This window comes from Theropithecus gelada, chromosome 10 (genome assembly GCF_003255815.1).
Source record: "Theropithecus gelada isolate Dixy chromosome 10, Tgel_1.0, whole genome shotgun sequence".
NCBI classification, from domain to species: Eukaryota; Metazoa; Chordata; class Mammalia; order Primates; family Cercopithecidae; genus Theropithecus; species Theropithecus gelada.
The window spans coordinates 66,093,321-66,112,373 of NC_037678.1; the positions used below are offsets into that span (position 1 = coordinate 66,093,321).

At 52.3% G+C, this 19,053-nt stretch overlaps 1 protein-coding gene across 7 annotated transcripts; it reads right to left on the reverse strand.

The window, feature by feature from the left end:
* Positions 1-4,207: 4,207 nt before the first annotated feature.
* Positions 4,208-12,223, reverse strand: MYL9 (myosin light chain 9). Of its 7 annotated transcripts, XM_025398564.1 has the most exons (6): positions 12,149-12,160; positions 10,675-10,676; positions 9,084-9,180; positions 8,694-8,903; positions 5,837-5,998; positions 4,208-4,949 (listed from the first exon to the last, which is right to left on the reverse strand). In XM_025398564.1, the coding sequence occupies exons 3-6, from the start codon at positions 9,130-9,132 to the stop codon at positions 4,777-4,779; spliced, it is 594 nt and encodes a 197-aa protein (XP_025254349.1). In that variant the 5' UTR covers positions 9,133-9,180; positions 10,675-10,676; positions 12,149-12,160; the 3' UTR covers positions 4,208-4,776. The 7 variants fall into 7 exon arrangements, 5 of the variants coding, with proteins under 5 accessions (XP_025254349.1, XP_025254348.1, XP_025254350.1 ...); XR_003121432.1 differs by lacking the exons at positions 9,084-9,180; positions 10,675-10,676 and having other exon boundaries at positions 4,209-4,659; positions 4,709-4,949; positions 12,149-12,221; XR_003121433.1 differs by lacking the exons at positions 9,084-9,180; positions 10,675-10,676 and having other exon boundaries at positions 4,295-4,436; positions 4,591-4,949; positions 12,149-12,221.
* Positions 12,224-19,053: the final 6,830 nt, after the last annotated feature.

The window sequence follows — 19,053 nt, forward strand, 5'->3', positions numbered from 1 at the left end:
AAAAAAAAAAAAAAAAAAAAAAAAAAAAAAAAGAACAACAACAACAAAATACTTTCATAGACTCTGGTGTTTTCCCCCACCTGTCTATCTTTCCTTTTTTGTTTATTTATTTATTTATATATTTTAAGAGACAGAGTCTCCCTCTGTCACCCAGGTTGGTGTGCAGTGGCGTGATCATAGCTCAGTGTAGCCTTGAACTTCTGGTTTTCAGCGATCCTCCCACCCCAGCCTCTTTTCCTTTTTTGAAATGGAGTCTCACTCTGTTGCCCAGGCTGGAGTGCAGTGGCGTGATCTCAGCTCACTGCAACCTCCACCTCCTGGGTTCAAGTGATTCTCCTGCCTCAGCCTCCTGAGTAGCTGGGACTACAGGTGTGTACCACCACACCTGGCTAATTTTTGCATGTTTAGTGGAGATGAGGTTTCACCATGTTGGCCAGGCTACTCTCGAACTCCTGACCTCATGTGATCCACCTGCCTCGGCCTCCCAAAATGCTGGGATTACAGGCGTGAGCCACCATGGCTGGCCTGATTCTCTGTTTTGTGTTTGGCTCTTGACCAAGCTGTTTCTCATAGCTGGCAACAATGGTTTTATGATCTCTTTGTTTATCAGGATGGTGGCGGTCTGTTTTTTATCTAGAGAGAGATGACAGGAAACCTGATTTGTTAGATTTTTTTTGGTCATTATTTTGTATGCTTGTGATCTCATGTCACTTAAGGAAACATTGAAAGGAGAAAGCCCATTGAGATGTGGATCAGTGAGTTTTTGTGTTTTTTTGGTTTAACTTGGTATATGAATGAGATTGTAGAACTGAAGCTTCAAATCTCTGTGTTTATAAGAGTTTGAAATAGTCTTCCACCACCATAGTATATCAAATTAAATTATAATGTCTCTTAAATTTTAAGATCTAGGCCAGTCGCTGGGGCTCACACCTGTAATCCTAGCACTTTGGGAGGCCGAGGTGGGTGGATCACCTGAGGCCAGGAGTTCAAGGCCAGCCTGACCAACATGGTGAAACCCCAACTCTACTAAAAATACAAAATTAGCTGAGCATGGTGGTGCGTGCCTGTAATCCCAGCTACTTAGGAGGCTGAGGCAGGAGAATCACTTGAACTTGGGAGGCGGGGAGGTTGCAGTGAGCTGAGATCATGCCACTGCACTCCATTCTGGGTGACAGAGTGAAACTCCGTCTCAAAAAAAAAAAAAATTTAAGATTCATTTTGATTCTTTTATAGGGTCTAATGAGGCTGCCAGAAAGATAAGGAAACACAAAAATTTTCAGAAAATAAATGGAATTTCTAATGTTTTAAAAGTTCTAGCCTTTGGAGGAATAAAAAAGGAACCTGTCAGGTGTGGTGGTATGCGCTTGTAGTCTTAGCTACTCAGGAGGATCACTTGAGGCCAAGAGTTTGAGGCCAGCCCGGGCAACAAAGTGAGACCCCATCTCTAACAAAAATTTAAAAATTGGCTAGGTGTGGTGGCACATGCCTATAATCCCAGCACTTTGGGAGGCCAAGGCAGGTAGATCACCTGATGTCAGGAGTTTGAGACCAGCCTGGCCAACATAGTGAAACCCCGTCTCTACTAAAAATACAAAAAATTATGCAGGTGTGGTGGTGGGTGTCTGTAATCCCAGCTACTTGGGAGGCTGAGGCAGGATAATTGCTTGAACCTGGGAGGTGGAGCTTGCCGTGAGCTGAGATCATGCCATTGCACTCCATCATGGGCAACAAGAGTGAAACTCTGTCTCAAAAAAGAAAAAACACAAACATTTAACAATTAAGGCCAGGCGTGGTGGCTCACACTTGTAATCTCACCGCTTTGGGAGGCCAAGGTGGGAGGATTGCTTGAGCCCAGGAGTTTGACACCAGCCTGGGCAACATAGCAAGACCCCATCTCTAAAAAAAAAAAAAAATTAGTCAGGTGTGGTGGCACAGGTCTATAGTACCAGCTGCTCAGGAGGCTCAGGTGGGAGAATTGCTTGAGCCCAGGAGTTCTAGGCTGCAGGAACTATGATCACACCACTGCACTCCAGCCTGAGCAAGAGAGACCCAGTCTCAAAAAGCTAGACAAATACTAGGAAGAAATAGAAAAATTTACAGTTTTACAATGATGTTGAGCACTTAAAAAAGTATTTGGTGAGTATTTAAAATGTTCTTATTAAGTGTACATATTTTGGCCGGGCACGGTGGCCCACCCCTGTAATCCCAGCACTTTGGGAGGCTGAGGCGGGCGGATCACAAGGTCAAGAGATCGAGACCATCCTGGCAAACGTGGTGAAATCCCGTCTCTACTAAAAATACAAAAATTAGCTGGGCGTGGTGGTGTGTACCTGTAGTCTCAGCAACTCAGGAGGTTGAGGCAGGAGGATCGCTTGAACCTGGGAGGCGGAGGTTGCAGTGAGCCAAGATTGCGCCACTGCACTCCAGCCTGGGAGAAAGAGTGAGACTCTGTTTCAAAAAAAAAAAAAAAAGAAGTGTATGCATTTCTTCTGAGATTCCTTTTCACGTTACCATTTTTTTCCTACTGCGTTGTGTTTTTCTGATTGAATTATTGAAGCTTTATACAGATTAGTGTTAACTCTTGTTTAGTTAAATATGCTGCAGATATTTCCTTCCAGTATGCATTTGGCTTTTCACTTTGCTTATGGTTTCTTTAGCCCTATAAAAATAATTTTGACTTCATGCATTTAAATCTACCAGTCTTTTCCTTTGTGGCTTCTGGGTTTTGTGCTAGACTTGGAGAGTTCTGGGGGTCCTTTACTGCTGGCCTGCGGGTGCTGCAGGCCCTGCCCTGCCCTGCCCAGAGTGCTTTCCTCTTCCCTTCCTGTGGGTCACAGTAGCCCCCAGGCCAGTTCTGAAGCCAGTGAGGCTGGACTGGTCCTGACCTCTTCCCGCCTGTATGCGAAGCTCTTCCGTCTCAGGGTGGAGGTGGGGTGGGCTGTGACAGAATTGCACACTGGGGCTTGACATCTAGATGACACGTCCTTGCCTCCTTCCAGAAATGCCTTTGGTGCTGCAGTGGCTCTGCTGAGAGGACCTTATGACCCTGGTGTCGGGCATGTGTGGTCTGTACCCTGGGACACCCTGAGACCCCCCTCCCACACCCTTGGGTCTGGCAGCATCGAATAGGTGGCTAGGCTGAGGGTCGCCCAGGGCCGTGTGTGTAGCTGGAGGACTGCAGCCTGTGGCCAGGGGTGAGAATGTGGTTGGGACCGAGTGTGGGATACTATTTGGGCCTGGTTTGGAGCTTGTTCGGGTCTCGCCCCTTCTAGAGTTGATACCGGGGGCTTTTGGGGCTCCGTTTGGAGCCAGGATGAGCAGTTTTAGCCGGGCTCTGAGGAGGGCCTGGCGTTGAGGCCTGCAGGAGGTTAGGGCCTCCTGGTCAGGCACAGGGTCCCCTGGTGCTCAGGTCCCCCTTTGCTGAGTGCTTCAGCTGCCTGCGCTGGGTGACTTCTGGAGAAGGCCTCAGGACCAAGCTGGGTCCACTCACCCGGGTCAGGTGGGGTGGGTCCAGCCTTCACTCTGCCCCAGGCCCGTTGGGTGACCCAGGCAGTCCCTGCCCCTCTGGATTCTCTGCTCAGTCATTCAGTGCTCTTTCTGCCCCTCTTAGGCCCCAGGCACTGCCATCAGTGTCCCCATCATCCACTAGTAGCAGCGGTCCCGGCCGTGCCCACCCTACGTACACAGGGGCATGGAAAGCTGTGGCCGCCGCGCTGCTGGTCCTGGGGCTGAACTCGCCCTCCGGCTGCCTGGGGCTGGGAGACCCCTCGTTCCCACCACCAACCCTGAGCTGCTGGGATGCCTGCCTCATTGCTGTTCCTGGAGGCTCCATGTTCTTCTGGAACCGGAGCTCTAGTCCTGAGGGCTGTGTGGCCTGACCTCTGCCCCGCAAGAGGCCTGGAACCCTCAACAGGATTAGCTGTGGTGATTCCCGTGGTCCTCCCTTTCCCACAAGCCCCGAGAAGGCCAACAGGCCCATTCCCTCCATCCCCTGCCCCTGCTGGTCTCAGCTGAACATAGAGCCCACTTACTAGGGACTCTGGTCCCTAGGGGCTTCAGGGCCCATATGGCTGGAGGACACCCAGTCCTTCCCTGGGCCAGGGTGGGAGGAGCAGGGCAGTAACTGGGGATGGCAGGAGAAGGTGGGAGAGGATTTCAGGTCCGGGGTCCCCTTATTTCACCCCAACCACAGACACACAGACCAGAAGCAGTGCTCAGCCCTCTATTGGAGATTCTGCCTCCTCTGGGACAGATGTCCATGCTGCCCGCAACTCCTGAGCACACTCTCGTGGCAGGTGGCGTGCTCTGGGTGGGTGTGCGGCAGTGGCTGGTCAGGGTGTAGAGGAGGGGACTGAGAGGGGACCTTGGTGAACTTTCATTTGTGTGGGGATGCACGTGAAGGGGTGTAGGATCCCAGGACCCAGGGCCTCTTCCTCCTTGGGGGCACACAGAGCCCTTTCCTCCTCGGGGAGCAGGCCGGGAATGGGGTCTTCCCTCGGTGCCTCTAGGTCTTGCCCTCCAGCCCATGTCCCCAGAAGGTGGTCTTTCCTTGGAGGTGTCAGAGACTCCAGCCCAGGGCTCTGGGGTCACCATGGGAATACCTGCCTCAGCTCGGCATACAGTTTTCCTGGCCTGTTTCTTCCACTGGGAGCTGGGACCCTAATCCCTCAAAGGGGGGATCCCTGAGCAAAGGTCATGGGCAGGGAGCTGGTATGGACGAGTGTGTGCGGGGAGGGGTGACTGGCGGGGGCTGGAGTGTCGGGGGGCTGGGGTGGCCTAGTCGTCTTTATCCTTGGCGCCATGTTTGAGGATGCGGGTGAACTCCACGTAGTTGAAGTTTCCTTTCTTATCAATGGGCGCCTCCCGGTACATCTCATCCACTTCCTCGTCTGTGAAGCGGTCACCCATGGTGGTGAGCAGCTCCCGGAGGTGGTCCTCATGGATGAAACCTGGGGGCAGGGGCAGGGTGGGTGAGAGCAGGAACTCGGGCTGAGACACACACAGCAGCCCCATCCCTCAGCCCCCTGGCAGCTCTTGCAGACCTAGAGGGGCTGGGAAGATACCATCTTAGTCTCTGGTCAGTCTGAGGAATGAGGACGAGGCAGGAGGGGTGTGGGGATGCACGTGAAGGGGTGTCGGATCCCACGTGAAGGGGTGCCTGGGTCCTGTGGGGAGGAGTTGTGCAGTGGGACTGCCTCCAAGGTGTCACTTGGGGAACTTGAGGCTGTGAACTCAGGGGGCCCTGGGTATGCCCTGTTTTAAGCATGAACTCTGGAGTTCCGCTGCCTGAGTTGAAATGCTGATTCGCATTCTCCCTAGCTGTGTGCCTTTAGTCAAGGCCCTTAGCTTCCGTGTGCCTGTTTAATCTAGAAAACTGGGATGAACATGTTGCCATTCTGGTGAGGGACTGTGAAGGGAGTCAGGCCCGTGCGGGCCCAAGCAATGTTACTATGGCCATCATTACCCTGACATGTCCCTGGGAAAAATGAGCTGAGGGACAAAATGTCCGTTAGGAGATCTGAGGATGGGAGCCAGTTTCTATACCTTCTTGGCAAGAAAGGCATGAAATGGTTTGATTTCCGGAAAGGTCTAAAGCAGATGGAGAATGTGCATTGGGCCAGCGGGGGAGATCAAGAAGGCAGGAGCCTTGGGGCATGGGCTGTTCTGGCCTAGCCTTTGCGGGTACAATAAGGAGGTGGCCTGGCTTTTATAGTTCTGGTAACAGAACCTGGGAGATGGGTGATGTCTGTTCTGGCCCTTAGGGGCAGAGGCACTGAATGCCTGGGGCGGCCCTGGCCCCACTTGCATGCAGGGTGGTGGTAGGGGCGCCACAGACCTGAGGCTTCCTCGTCGAAGCAGGCAAAAGCGTTGCGAATCACATCCTCGGGGTCCGTGCCGTTCAGCTTCTCCCCAAACATGGTGAGGAACATGGTGAAGTTGATGGGCCCCGGGGCCTCGCTCATCATGCCCTCCAGGTATTCGTCTGTGGGGTTCTTCCCTGTGGCAGGTGGGGTGTTCCAGCCTGTGGTCCTGGGCCCTCTGTCCCCAGCTGGGGCAACTTCCACCCCCGTCCCCCACCCCTGCCCTTCACGGTTCTGTGTGAGACGGGAGGTAGTGGGTTTTGTGAACTGGAAAGCATGGCGTTAGGGCAGCCACAGCAGTGGGCGCCTGGAGTCCCTGGCTGCTTCCACCAGTTTCCTCCTGTGGCCTGGATGTCAGCAGTCGGCAGTGCTCACTAAAGTATAATAAAAACAACCCTCTGCAGACTGCTTACTGTGGTTGGTGGCCCACGTGCCTTATTGCATTTAACTTTCACCACCCTGTGAAATCAGCATTCTTACCCACTTCACAGGTACGGAAGCTGAGGCACAGAGAGACCAGGCAACGTGTCCAGGGTCAGACAGCAAGTAAGGAGGAGACTTGAGTAGACCTGGCATTTGAACCCAGGCAGCCTAACTCCTAAGTCCAGACATAGTGCTTTGCTGTCAGACAGACCTGGGTTTGGATCCCAGCTGTGCACCTTGGTTTCCCCCATCTCTTAGAGGAATTGTGAAGACAATAAGACAGTAGTTGCAAAAGGCTCATAACAATGACTGGCACAGGCCTATGGACTCTGGAATCAACTGCTGGGTTTCTATTGCAGCCCCACTACTTGGTAGCTGTGTGACCTTGGGTAAATTACTTAACCTCTCTGAGCCTCAGTTTCCTTGTTTGTAAAGAAGGAATGATAATTGCATCTGTTCAACAGGATTGCTTTGAGATTTAAGATAATACCTGCAGGGCTTATTATGATGATGATGATTATATTTGCTGCTCTTGTTTTTAACTTGAAGATGAGGGTGTGGCTCATCTGCAGACTCACTGATACAAGCTACAGACACAATGCATGTTTTTTTGGGTAGACACCCAGGGCTGTCATGAAGTCTCAGGAGTTCAGGGGCCTGGGTGCAGGGTGTGGCCTTGGAAATAGGAAGTTTTCATGTCCCTGAGTCTCACACACCCCGCTGTGTCCCCCTGGGATGGCCAGGGCAGCTGAGGCCCAAGAGGAGCTGTGACACCAGGACTCCTGTGGGGTACTTAAGCCCAGCCCCTTCTCTCACCAGGCTTCAGTCCTTCCATGAAGCTGGGAAGGCCCCAGATAAGAACCCTGGAGTTGGCGAGGCATGGTGGCTCACGCCTGTAATCCCAGTAGTTAGGGAGGCTGAGACGGGTAAGCTCAGGAGTTTGAGACCAGCCTGGCCAACATGGCGAAACCCTGTCTCTACTAAAAATACAAAAATTAGCTGGGTGTGGTGGCAGGCGCCTGCCTGTAAAACCCAGCTACTGGGGAGGCTGAGGCAGGAGAATCTCTTGAACCCGTGAGGCGGAGGTTGCAGTGAGCCGAGATGGTGCCATTGCACTCCAGCCTGGACAACAGAGTGAGACTTCGTCTCAGGAAAAAAAAAAAAAAAAAAAAAAGAACCCTGGAGTTTACTTCCTGCCAGGTGACCTCCTGGGAGAGGGAGTCTTCAAGCGAGCCTGGCCTGAAGCTGGGAGAGGTTTGGTCCTCAGGGCGAGGGGCAGTGTGCTGTCAGTTCTCCCACTCAGGGTTGCCTGGTTCTCCTGCTCAATGCCTCGTGGGTAAACATCAGGGCCATGGCCTTATTTCACAGGAAGAGGAATGTGCACAAGGCTGTACCAGGGACTGACTCTCTGGCCCCAAAGCTCGAGGCTTGACTGTCACGGGGCTGTGTCCTCTGGTCCTGGACTCTCCCTCCCCCAGGCAGTGTCTGGTCTGGATGCTGTCACCCAGCATGAGGGGTGCGCGAGAACTGGGCTGAGAGTGGCTGGCTGTGGCCAGCACTTTGGGAGGGATGTCGGGGCAGGCCTGTGGGTTGGGGCATGGTCTCTGGAGGCCTTGCCTCTGGGCCTGTATTTCCCCATCTGCAGTAGAGAATTGAACTTGATTTTTGTACCCTTAGTTCTAAGGTCCTGATCTTGAGGAAGTCACTGGGACCAGCGAGGCTATGAGAGCCTGGGATGGGTGACCTCTGAAGGAGGGGAGCTGGTCTGGCCTCCCCTCTAGGCCTCAGTTTCCCCATCTGTGCAGTGGACAGCCTGCAGTTCGCTCTTTCATTTAGATGCTGACCCCTTTCTTTCTTTTTTTTTTTTTTGAGATGGAGTCTTGCTCTGTCGCCCAGGCTGGAGTGCAGTGGCGCGATCTTGGCTCACTGCAAGCTCCGCCTCCCGGGTTCACGCCATTCTCCTGCCTCAGCCTCTAGAGTAGCTGGCACCCACCACCACGCCTGGCTAATTTTTGTATTTTCAGTAGAGACGGGGTTTCACCATGTTAGCCAGGATGATCTCGATCTTCTGACCTCGTGATCTGCCTGCCTCGGCCTCCCAAAGTGCTGGCATTACAGGTGTGAGCCACCGCGCCTAGCCAGCTGACCCCTTTCTTTCAATGAAATGATACCTCGCAGCCCAGTGCACAAATCTGCCTAAGACAGGCCCACTGTGGGGTCAGCCTCTCTACGTTCAGACACAGTGATGGACCTGCTTTGTGCTTCAGTTTCCCTGTTGAACGGACTAAGTAATGGCAACTATTGTCTAAGGTGGACACCACGCGTCTCACTACACAGGAGGGGCCCTGTAAATGACTGGCAGAGCCTGCCTGGCCCCATCCATCTCACCCCGTCCCTGTCCCAGCTCACCCAGCGAGGCCAGCATGTCGTGCAGGTCCTCCTTGTCAATGAAGCCATCACGGTTCTGGTCAATCATGTTGAAAGCCTCCTTAAACTCCTGGATCTGGGACTGGTCAAACATTGCGAAGACATTGGATGTGGCCCGCTGTGGCCGCTTCTTGGTGGTCTTGGCTTTGGCCCGCTTGCTGGACATCTTGGCTTCTGGTGGGTGGGGCTTCCCTGCAGGAAGGGGTGGGGGTCGGGTGGCCCTATGACTCTGGGCCAGGGAAACTTCCTGCCTCCTCCAGACCGGCTTTTAGCACTTGGGCCTGGCATTCAAGGCTACCCACGGATTTGGGGCCCCCACCAGCCAGTTCTTCACAAAAGCAGACAAGTGTGGGCTGTGCGATTCTGAACAACTTCCTCTGCCTCTCTGAGCCTGAGAGTCTTCATCTGGGACTTGGGACATGAGGAGTGCCCAGCAGTAGGGATTAACTGACCCAGTGCCGGAGAGTTCCTGGAACAGTGCCGGGCATGGAGTCAGCTATTTTGGCTGTGACTGTTTGGGTAAAACACTTAGGATTGGGCTTGGTGCCAACCGTTACCATGCTTTATCTCCTTTAATCCTTAATAGCATTTACACTGTCCATCTCTCTTTCTATGTGACAAGGTGGGTCCACTCGTGGGAGTCAGTGAGGGCTCTCCTGGGCTGCCATCCAGGCTCCCTGGGCCAGCAGGAAGGAGCTGGATCAGCAGTCCTGCATTCCTGCCGTTCCTTACCCTCCCACTCCATCCCTCCACTGCCCGCCTGACGTTCTAGGAGGCTCTGGGCAGTCAAACCCCTGCCTGCCCACCTCAGGGAGCTCGACCAGCCCCGCAGTGGGGAGTGGTCATAGCCTGATCCTGGGTCCCACTGCTTGTTCTCACTCCCCAGTGCTTATCAGGGAGTGAGGCTTGCTTGGGCTGAGAACCCCAGCTTCTTCACCCTTGCTTAGACCTGGCTTCTTAGCCTCCAGCCGGCCTCTTCTGTCCCGTACAGACGCCGACCTACACCTGTCACTCTGAAGCCCTCGAAGGTTCCTGCCGTCCCTCAGAGCAAGTCTGGGTCCCTCATCCTGGCATTCAAGGCCCTGTGTGAGTCCCGCTTGTGACCCACAATCCTGCCCTCTGGACCTCTGTGGTTCACTGGACACTCCAGGCTTTCCTCTGTGGTCCCTCCTCCCCTGTGCTCTTTCTTCTCCAGCCCAGTTCTTGAGACCCCCACCTCCTGGGGAGCTGTTCCCTGCACGCTTGCTTCCACAGTAAACAGTTAAAGATCTCCCTCCCTTGTGGGCCAGCATAGATCCCCCCCAGTTTACGCCAATCCCAGGCCATAGTGGGGCTAACAGATGCTTGTTTGACGAATGACTATATGAAGGCAACTACGGCCAGTCTGCTGCTTCCACTGTACAGATGGGAAAACTGAGGCCAGGCCTGGGACTCTTTCCCTGAATGCTTGTCACGGCTTGTGGGGATATGTTCCTGAAGAGCCAGTGCCTCTTTCCCTCGGCTGGGGCAGTGGGCCTGGCTAAAGTTCCAGGACTGTGGCCCCTCTTTCCTCTGCCCGAACCCCCGGGCCCAGGGCCTCCAGGAACCCTGCTCTGCCTGTTGTTCACCCTAGGCTGTGTGGTTGCAACTTGAGCTGTTTCCAGGCCTTCCTCCCATGACTCTTCCAGTCATTCTCGGTCCTTGGCCTTTGAGATCATCAACCCTGGACCGGGATCCTGGCCAGCCCCAGCTGGTCCCCAGGGCCATCACTGCCTGTAGTCATGAGACAGTAGCTGCCTGTGTCCCAGGGACCAACACACCCAACCCTAAGTGTTTCTTGCATGGTTCAGGAAGGTAGACAGAAGTCCTTCTCGCCCATGACCTGGATGGGAGTGCCATTGTACCCAGATGCCGGCCCCCTCCTCTCCCATGGTTTGGAGGGGCCTATTCCTTGCCTGAGTCTAGTGTTCTCGGGAACTTTGACTCCTGGCGCCCACAGAAGGCTGCATGCAGAGGGGCAGTGCACTGTGCCCAACAGAGGCTGTGATGGCCATCACTGTCCCTACCACACTCCATGAAGCTCCAGGGCAGGCATGACCAGGCCATCCACAGCTGCGTCTGAGCCCAGCTGGGCCCGTCTGCCTTCATGGCCACCCGGTCTGCACTCTCTGCCATGGTGTGACTGGGGGCACTGTGGTTACGAGCTTGCACAAGGCCGCCATGTCCACCCCAGCAATCGTGGGAAGTGGTGGGCAGAGGCAGGGGTGCCCCCCATGGTGCAGCTAGAAAAACAGGCCCCAGAAGGGGAATGGAGTGCCCATGAGAGGGGGAGGGGCCACCTGGAAGCCAGGATTCCTGGGCTAGGTTTGGGTCTGTGGGGAGCAAACTTGGCTCCTGGTACCCTTGAGGCTTGAACAAAACGGAGCACTGGTCCTCAGGTGGGCCTGGGGCAGCGGAGCAGGAAAGGGCTCTGTGTGTCCAGAGGCACCTTCTAGAGCTGGTGGAGGGGTGAGGGGCAGGCATGGGTGGGGCCTTTAGTTTTGGGGCCATCGCTTCCCCGTTCAGGGGCCCTAGACCCCAGGGATCAGCAATGATGCTTGGCCTGGCTGTGACTATATACCACGTCCCCCATCCTGGTGTCCAGATTCCCAGCATAACAGAAAAGGCCAGGCTGAAGCCAGCATAGGGCAGTGCCCCATGACCTCCAGCCCCTGGGGCTGGGCAGGCCAGATGCCTGCCTCTCGAGTGCACCTCATCTGAGGCTCCTCCTTAGAGCAGCTGGAGGGCTGGGAAGAGCAGGTATGGGGTTCTCCCAGGCCCCAGTCCTTGTCCTGCCCCCTAGGGGTGAGTCCATCAGGGCCCTCGGCAGACCTTCCCCACCCACAGGCGAGATGACCCAGAGAGGGGAAGCCTGGGTCCCTGCATACATCACTGGCTGTGCCCTGGTCTCCGTCCCTCTCTCCTGGCCCAGGGTGTGGAGATGGGAGATGGGGAGGGGACACGGATGCTGTGGGGGCATGGAGTCCCACAGGGCTGTTTCTCCATCTGTGACACACATGCCTTTACTGGGTCTGGGGTACTGGCGACGGCAACCCCCCTCCCCGGCAGCCTTGCACCCAGGCTTCCCGGCCCCCCCGCAGCTCTGGGCTTGGCGTCTCCAGCTCCTCAGCAAAGGGGCAGGGACTGGACGACCGCCTTCCCTTGCTGCAGGACCACTGCTTCCCAGAGGCCAGAGCAGTCTTCCTGCTGCCCCGCCCCTGGCCAGAGTCCCTGTCGGCCCCTAACAAACTCGCTGCCCCAGCTCACCCCGTGATCTGTGCCCAACAGACCCTACCACATCCCAGTCCGTGGGGCCCGCCTCTGTCTCCCGTGACAGCCGGGTTGGGCCCGGGCCACCTTTCATCTCCAGCCCTGGGCAATCAGGCCCATTCTCAAGACCCCTGGGCCCCGGCTCCCACCTGGTGCGGAGAAGGCGCTCGGGCTCGCTGGGTGCGTGGAACTGGGCCGGCCGTCGGGTCGGGACTCTAGGCGGGGGCGGGGCGTGGCGGCCGGGCCTTACAAGGCAGAAGAATGTGCACGGGGCGGGGCCGCGGGGCGGGGTGGAGGGGCCCTCCGCTGCCGTCCGGCCTTATTTGGCCTCGGCCCACGGGCTGGCAGGCGGGGGCGCTCTAGGGTGAGCCCCCCTTCCTTGCTGTGCCAGCCCTGGCTGCACAGAGGGCCTTGTAGGGAGGGGAGGTGATGGGGTGAGCAGGCAATGGGAGTAGGGGAGTGGGGGTTCGCTCTGGGCTGCCCCTTCCCCTCCAGCGAGGCAAGCGGAACGTCCAGCGCCGCTTCCCCAGAGGCCTCCCGCTTGTGTGGGCTGTGGGAGCCGTGGGAGCGCAGCCGTGGGAACGGCTCTCGGCGGGGGGAGGGCAGAGACGGTGGGTGAGGGAGTCCCCAGGGACCCCGATGCCTGATGACTCGCTCTGTCCACATCAGCGGCCGCCCACCAGAGCGGGACCGAAGGACCCACTCGGGAAGCACTGGTTTCGTGGAGGGAAATACCATGAACAAGTAGCTCAGCGGCCTAGGGCCTCGAAGGAGTGGGGACCTGGGGGGCGCGTGGGCTGTTCTGCAGGGTGCTGTGGGCAGTGACATTGGGCAGACAGGAGGTGCGGGGGTGAGGGCTCCTGGGCTCAGGGTCGCCAGCAGCAGGAGGCCAGGAGGATGGGAGCGGGAGCCGGAGGGGCTGAGAAGGAGCAGGGACCCCTCGGTGGCTCCCCATAGGCCACGTGGGGTGTCGGAGGGTTCTGAGCAAGGAGTGACGACCTGGCTTGGGTTTTGACGGAATCCTTTTGGGTGATGTGTTGAAAATAGCGCAGCGGTGGCCGAGTCCCCGAGCAGGGGACCTGTGAGGAGCGACCCAGCAAGGATCAAGGTGATCCGGACTAGCGGGGAGGCCGAGGGACGAGTGCAGAAACTGTTTCCGAGGTGCAGCCGGGAGGATCTGCGGGTGGATTGGAATGGGTGTGAAAGAGAAGGGTCAGGGTGGACCCTGAGAGTTTTGATCTGAGTGACCAGAAAGATAGAGCTGCCGTTTTCTAAGATGGGTTTGCTGTGTGGAGCAGTTTAGGGATAAGAAACTCTACTTTGGACAAATTAATTTTAAAAAACTTTATTTTGAAATGATTTCAGACTTAGGATAAAGTTACAAGAACTGTGCAAAGAACCCTGTATACCTTCATCTGGATTCTCCATTTGTTACCATTGGGTTTTATCATATTTTCTTCTTGCTTTCCATATACATATACATATATATAATACGTATACATACATTTATATTTATTTATTCCCACCCCCAACCATTTGAGAGTTTCTTCCATACATATGTCCTGTTATCTCTACGTGTTTCAGCGAGTACTTCCTAAAAAGGAGATTCTCTTACATAAGCCTAGTACAATGATAAAAGGACAGTTTTCACATTGATTTAATGACCTAATTCACAGTCCATATTCAGGTCGTGCCGGTTATCGCAATAGTGTCCTTTAGAGGAATTTTTTCTGGTCCAAGAGCCAAAGTAAGATCATTTGTCATCACGTTTCTTTAGTATCCCTGTTTTAAATTTTATTTTTTGATTGTGGTAAAATATACATAACATAAAATTACCGTTTTCAGTGTTTTTAAGTGTACAGTTTGGTGGCATTAAGTGCAGTCACTTTGTTGTTTAACCATCACCACCATCCATCTCCAGAGCGCTTTCATTTTCCCCAGCCGAAACTCCCTGCCAGTTAAACACTAACTCCACCTTGCCCCCTTCTCCCGGCCCTGGCAGCCATCACTCATCTCTGTTTTCTGTGAGTTTCTCTACTCATTGGAGTCTCATATAAGTGGGATCATATAGCATTTGACCTTTTGTCACTGGCTTATTTCACCCAGCATAATGTTCTCAAGCTCCAGGTTCATCCATGTTTAGCGTATATCAGAATTTCTTTTTGGGGGTGGGGGGTTGAGATAGGGCCTCACTCTGTTGCCCTGGGTGGCATGCAGTGGCACAATTCTAGCTCACTGCAGCCTTGACCTCCTGGGCTCAAGCAGTCCCCCTGCCTCGACCCCCTCAAGTAGCTAGGGCTGCAGGCATGCGCCAGCACACCCAGCTAAGTTTTCTACTTTTGTAGAAACAGGGTCTCCCTGTGTTGCCCAGCCCGGTCTCAAACCTCTAGCCTCCAGCAGTCCTCCCACCTGGACCTCCCAAAGTGCTAGGATTATAGGCCTGAGCCACTGCGCTTGGCCCGGCTAATTTTTTAAAAATTCTTTTTGTAGAAATGGGGTCTTGCCATGTTGCCCAGGCTCTCGTCCTTTTTAAGGCTGAATAATACTCCATTGTATGCATATTTTGTTTATCCATTCATCATGGATGGACACTGGTTGCTTCCACTTTTTGGCGATTCTGAATAATGCTTCTGTGAACGTGGGTCTCTTCAAGTTCCTGCTGTTGCTTTTTTAACCTGACATTGTGAACATATAAGTCCCTGTTTTCAATTCTTTTGGGTATATGCCCAGAAATGGAATTGCTGGATCAAATGGTGGTTCTATTTTTAACATCCCAAGGAACTGCAATAACTGTTTTCTGTAGTGGCTGTACCATTTTCAATTCCCATCAACAGTGTACAAGGGGCTTGGTGTGGTTGCTCTTGCCTGTAATCCCAGCACTTTGGGAGGCCTAGGTGGGCGGATCACTTGATACCAGGAATTTGAGACCAGCCTGGCTAGCATGGTGAAACCCCATTCTCTATAAAAAGTACCAAAATTAGCCAGGTGTGGTTGTACATGCCTGTAATCCCACCTACTCGGGAGGCTCAGGCAGGAGACTCACTTGAACCCGGGAGGCAGAGAGGTTGCAGTGAGCCGAGATCGTGTCGCTGCACTCCAGCCTGGTGGACAGAGTGAGACTTGGTCTCAAAAAAAAAAAAAAAAAAAAAAAAAAAATCTTTGCCTATGTAAAAGAGCTGTTTTTTTTTTTTGTTTTGTTTTGTTTTTTAAGATTCTAGGTGTTTTAAAAATATATTTTGGATATTAATCCCTTGATATGATTTGCAAATATTTTTCTTGTTCTACAGGTTTTCTGTATTTTAAAGAAAATCCTAAATTTTTATCTTTTATAAACCATAGAATTCACCTATGAAATGTACAGTTCAATGGATTTAGTGTATCTACAAAGCTATGTAATCAGCACTACTGTGTAATTCCAGAACATTTTAGTAAGTAATCGCCCAAAGAAACTCTGTACCTGTTAGCAGTCATTTCTCATTCTCCTCTCATCCCAGCCCCTGGAGACTATGGATCTACTTTCCCTCTCTATCAGCTTGTTTACTGTAGAAACCTGTTTTTGTGTTTTGAGATGGAGTCTTGCCCTGTCACCCAGATAGGAGTGCACGGGGCTCACTGCAACCTCCGCCTCTTGAGTTCAAGTGATTCTCCTGCCTCAGCCGCCCTAGTAGCTGGGATTACAGGTACCCGCTACCACACCCAGCTAATTTTTGTATTTTTAGTTGAGATGGGTTTTCACCATGTTGTCCAGGCTGGTCTCGAAATCCTGACCTCAAGTGATCTGCCTGCCTCAGCCTCCCAGAGTGCTGGAATTACAGGCGTGAACCACCGCACCTGGCCAGCTTGTTTCCTCTAGAAACTCAAACAAATGCAGTCATACAATGTCTGGCTTCTTTCACTTAGCATAATGTTTTCAGGGTTCATCCGTGTTGTAGAATGTCCCAGTACCTCAGTCTTTTTCATTGCCAAATAGTATTCTGTTGTATGGCTATATGCTACATTTTGCTTTTGCATTTGTCAGTTAATAGACATTTGGGTTGTTTCTACTTTTTGCCCATTATGAATATGGTGCCGTGAACATTAATCTCCAAGTTTATGTGTGGATATACGTTTTCACTTTCTCAGGTATATAAGAGTGGAACTGCTGGGTCTTATGGTAACGCCTCTATGTTTAACCTTTTAAGGAACTTCCAAACTATTTTGCACAATGTTGTACCATTTTGAATTCCCACTGGCAGTGTATGGTTCCAGTTTCTCTACTTCTTCACTAATACTCGTCTGTCTTTGTATTAGAGCCAGGGTCTCACTACGTTACCCCAGGCTGGACTTGAACTCCTGGGCTTGGCAATCCTTCCACCTCAGCCTGCCAGGTAGCTGGGACTACAGCTACCGGGCCCTGCTTGTCTTTTTAATTCTAGTCATCCTATCAGGTGTGAAGTGGTATCTCATTGTGGTTTTGATTTGCATTTGTCTAGTGACTGAAGATGTTGAGCATTTTTCACATGCTTATCATTGGAGATTTGTGTGTCTTCTTCAGAGAAGTGTCTGTTTAGGCTGGCCGTGGTGGCTCACGCCTGTAGTCCCAGCACTTTGGGAGGTTGAGGCGGGCAGATCACCTGAGGTCAGGAGTTTGAGACCAGCCTGGCAAACATGGCGCAAAACCCTATCTCTACTAAAAATACAAAAGTTAGCTGGGGGTGGTGGTGGGTGCCTGTAGTCTCAGCTACTCGGGAGGCTGAGGCACAAGAATCGCTTGAACTCGGGAGGCGGAGTTTGCAGTGAGCCAAGATCTTGCCACTGCACTCTAGCTTGGGCAACAGAGTGAGACTCTGTCTCAAAAAAAAAAAAAAAAAAAAAAAAAGTGTCGATTTAGATTCTTTACCTATTTAAAAATTTGTCTTTTGATTTTGAGCTATAGAAATTCTTTATATATCCCGGCTATTGTACCCTTATCAGATACATGAGTTGGAAATATTTTCTCATATTATATGGGTTATCCTTTCACTTTCTTCATAGTGTTCTTTGAAACACAAGTTTTTTTTTTTTTTTTTGGAGACAGAGTCTTGCTCTGTCACCCAGGCTGCAGGGCAGTGGTGCCATCTCGGCTCACCGCAACCTCTGCCCCCTAGGTTCAAGTGATTCTTCTGCCTCAGCCTCCCGAGTAGCTGGGACTTGGCTAATTTTTGTATTTTTAGTAGAGACAGGCTTTCACTATCTTGGTCAGGCTGGTCTTGAACTCCTGACCTCGTGATTCACTGGCTTCAGCCTCCCAAAGTGCTGGGATTACAGGCGTGAACCACCGTACCCCGCTGAAGCACAAGTGTTTTTAACCTTGAAGTTTAGTTTATCTGTGTTTTCTTTGGTTGTTTGTGCTTTGGTGTCATACCCAAGAAATCATTGCCTAATCCAAGGTTATAAATGTTTACACTTCTGTTTTCTTTTTTTTTTTTTTGAGCCTCTCGCTCTGTCGCCCAGGCTGGAGTGCAGTGGCCGGATCTCAGCTCACTGCAAGCTCCGCCTCCCAGGTTCACGCCATTCTCCTGCCTCAGCCTCCTGAGTAGCTGGGACTACAGGCGCCCGCCACCTTGCCCGGCTAGTTTTTTGTATTTTTTAGTAGAGACAGGGTTTCACCGTGCTAGCCAGGATGGTCTCGATCTCCTGACCTCGTGATCCACCCGTCTCGGCCTCCCAAAGTGCTGGGATTACAGGCTTGAGCCACCGCGCCCGGCCACTTCTGTTTTCTTTTAAGAGTTTGATAGTTTTAGCTTTCAGGTCTTTTTTTTTTTTTTTTTGAGACGGAGTTTCACTGTGTCACCCAGGCTGGAATGCAGTGGCCTGATCTCGGCTCACTGCAAGCTCCGCCTTCCAGGTTCATGCTATTCTCCTGCTTCAGCCTCCCGAGTAGCTGCAACTACAGGTGCCCGCCACCACAGCCAGCTAATTTTTTGCATTTTTAGTAGAGACAGTGTTTCACTGTGTTAGCCAGGATGGTCTTGATCTCCTGACCTCGTGATCTGCCCACCTTGGCCTCCCAAAGTGCTGGGATTACAGGCGTGCGCCACTGCGCCTGGCCCACTTCTGTTTTAAGAGTTTGATAGTTTTAGCTTTCAGTTTTTTTTTTTTTTTTGAGACGCAATCTTGCTTTGTTGCCCAGGCTAGAGTGCAGTGGCGCGATCTCGGCTCACTGCAAGCTCTGCCTCCCGGGTTCACGTCATTCTGCCTCAGCTTCCCGAGTAGCTGGGACTACAGGCGCCTGCCACCACACCCAGCTAATTTTTTGTATTTTTAGTAGAGATGGGGTTTCACTGTGTTAGCCAGGGTGGAGTTTTCAGGTCTTTAACCCACATTGAGTTAATTTTGTATATGTTGCCAAGTAAGGGTCCAGCTTCCTCTTTTTTGCATTTGGATATCCAGTTATACACTAGCACCATTTGTTGATACTTCTTTCCCCATTGAATACCTTGGCACTGTTGTCTAAAGTCAGTTGTCCATTAATGTGTGGGTTTATTTTAGACTCTTAATTCTGTTTCATTGATATATATGTCTACCCTTATGCCAGTACTACATAATCTTGATTATTTATTTATTTTTTGAGACAGGGTCTTTCTCTGTCACCCAGTCTGGACTACAGTGGTGTGATCACAGCTCACTGCAGTCTCAACCTCCTGGGCTCAAGGGATCCTTCTGTCTCAGCCTCCTGAGGAGCTGGAATTATAGGCATATGTCACCACACCTGGTTAATTTTTGTATTTTTTATACAGATGGAATCTCACTGTGTTGCCTAAGCTGGTCTGAAACTCTTGGGCTCAAGTGACCCTCCTGTCCCAGCCTCCAAAAGTGTTGGGATTATAGGCATGAGCCACTGTGCCCAGCCTTGATTACATTAGTTTTGTAGTAAATTTTACATTTCCATATGAATTTTAGGGTCAGCATCTCAATTTCTGCAGAAAAGGGAGCTGGGATTTTGATAAGGATTGTGTCAAACCTGTAGATTAATTTGGGGGAGCATTGCCATCTTACCAATACTAAGTCTTCCAATCCATGAACATTGGAAAAT

Bases quoted from the DNA above. Each gene is read 5' to 3' on its own strand.
- MYL9 (XM_025398563.1), bottom strand. From the start codon at position 12,093: ATGAAAGGTGGCCCGGGCCCAACCCGGCTGTCACGGGAGACAGAGGCG. The intron at 8,904-11,996 runs GTGAGCTGGGGC...CCCTTCCTGCAG, and splicing joins TGTTGGGCACAGATCACGGG to GGAAGCCCCACCCACCAGAA. The intron at 5,999-8,693 runs GTGAGCTGGGAC...CACCTGCCACAG, and splicing joins CGACATGCTGGCCTCGCTGG to GGAAGAACCCCACAGACGAA.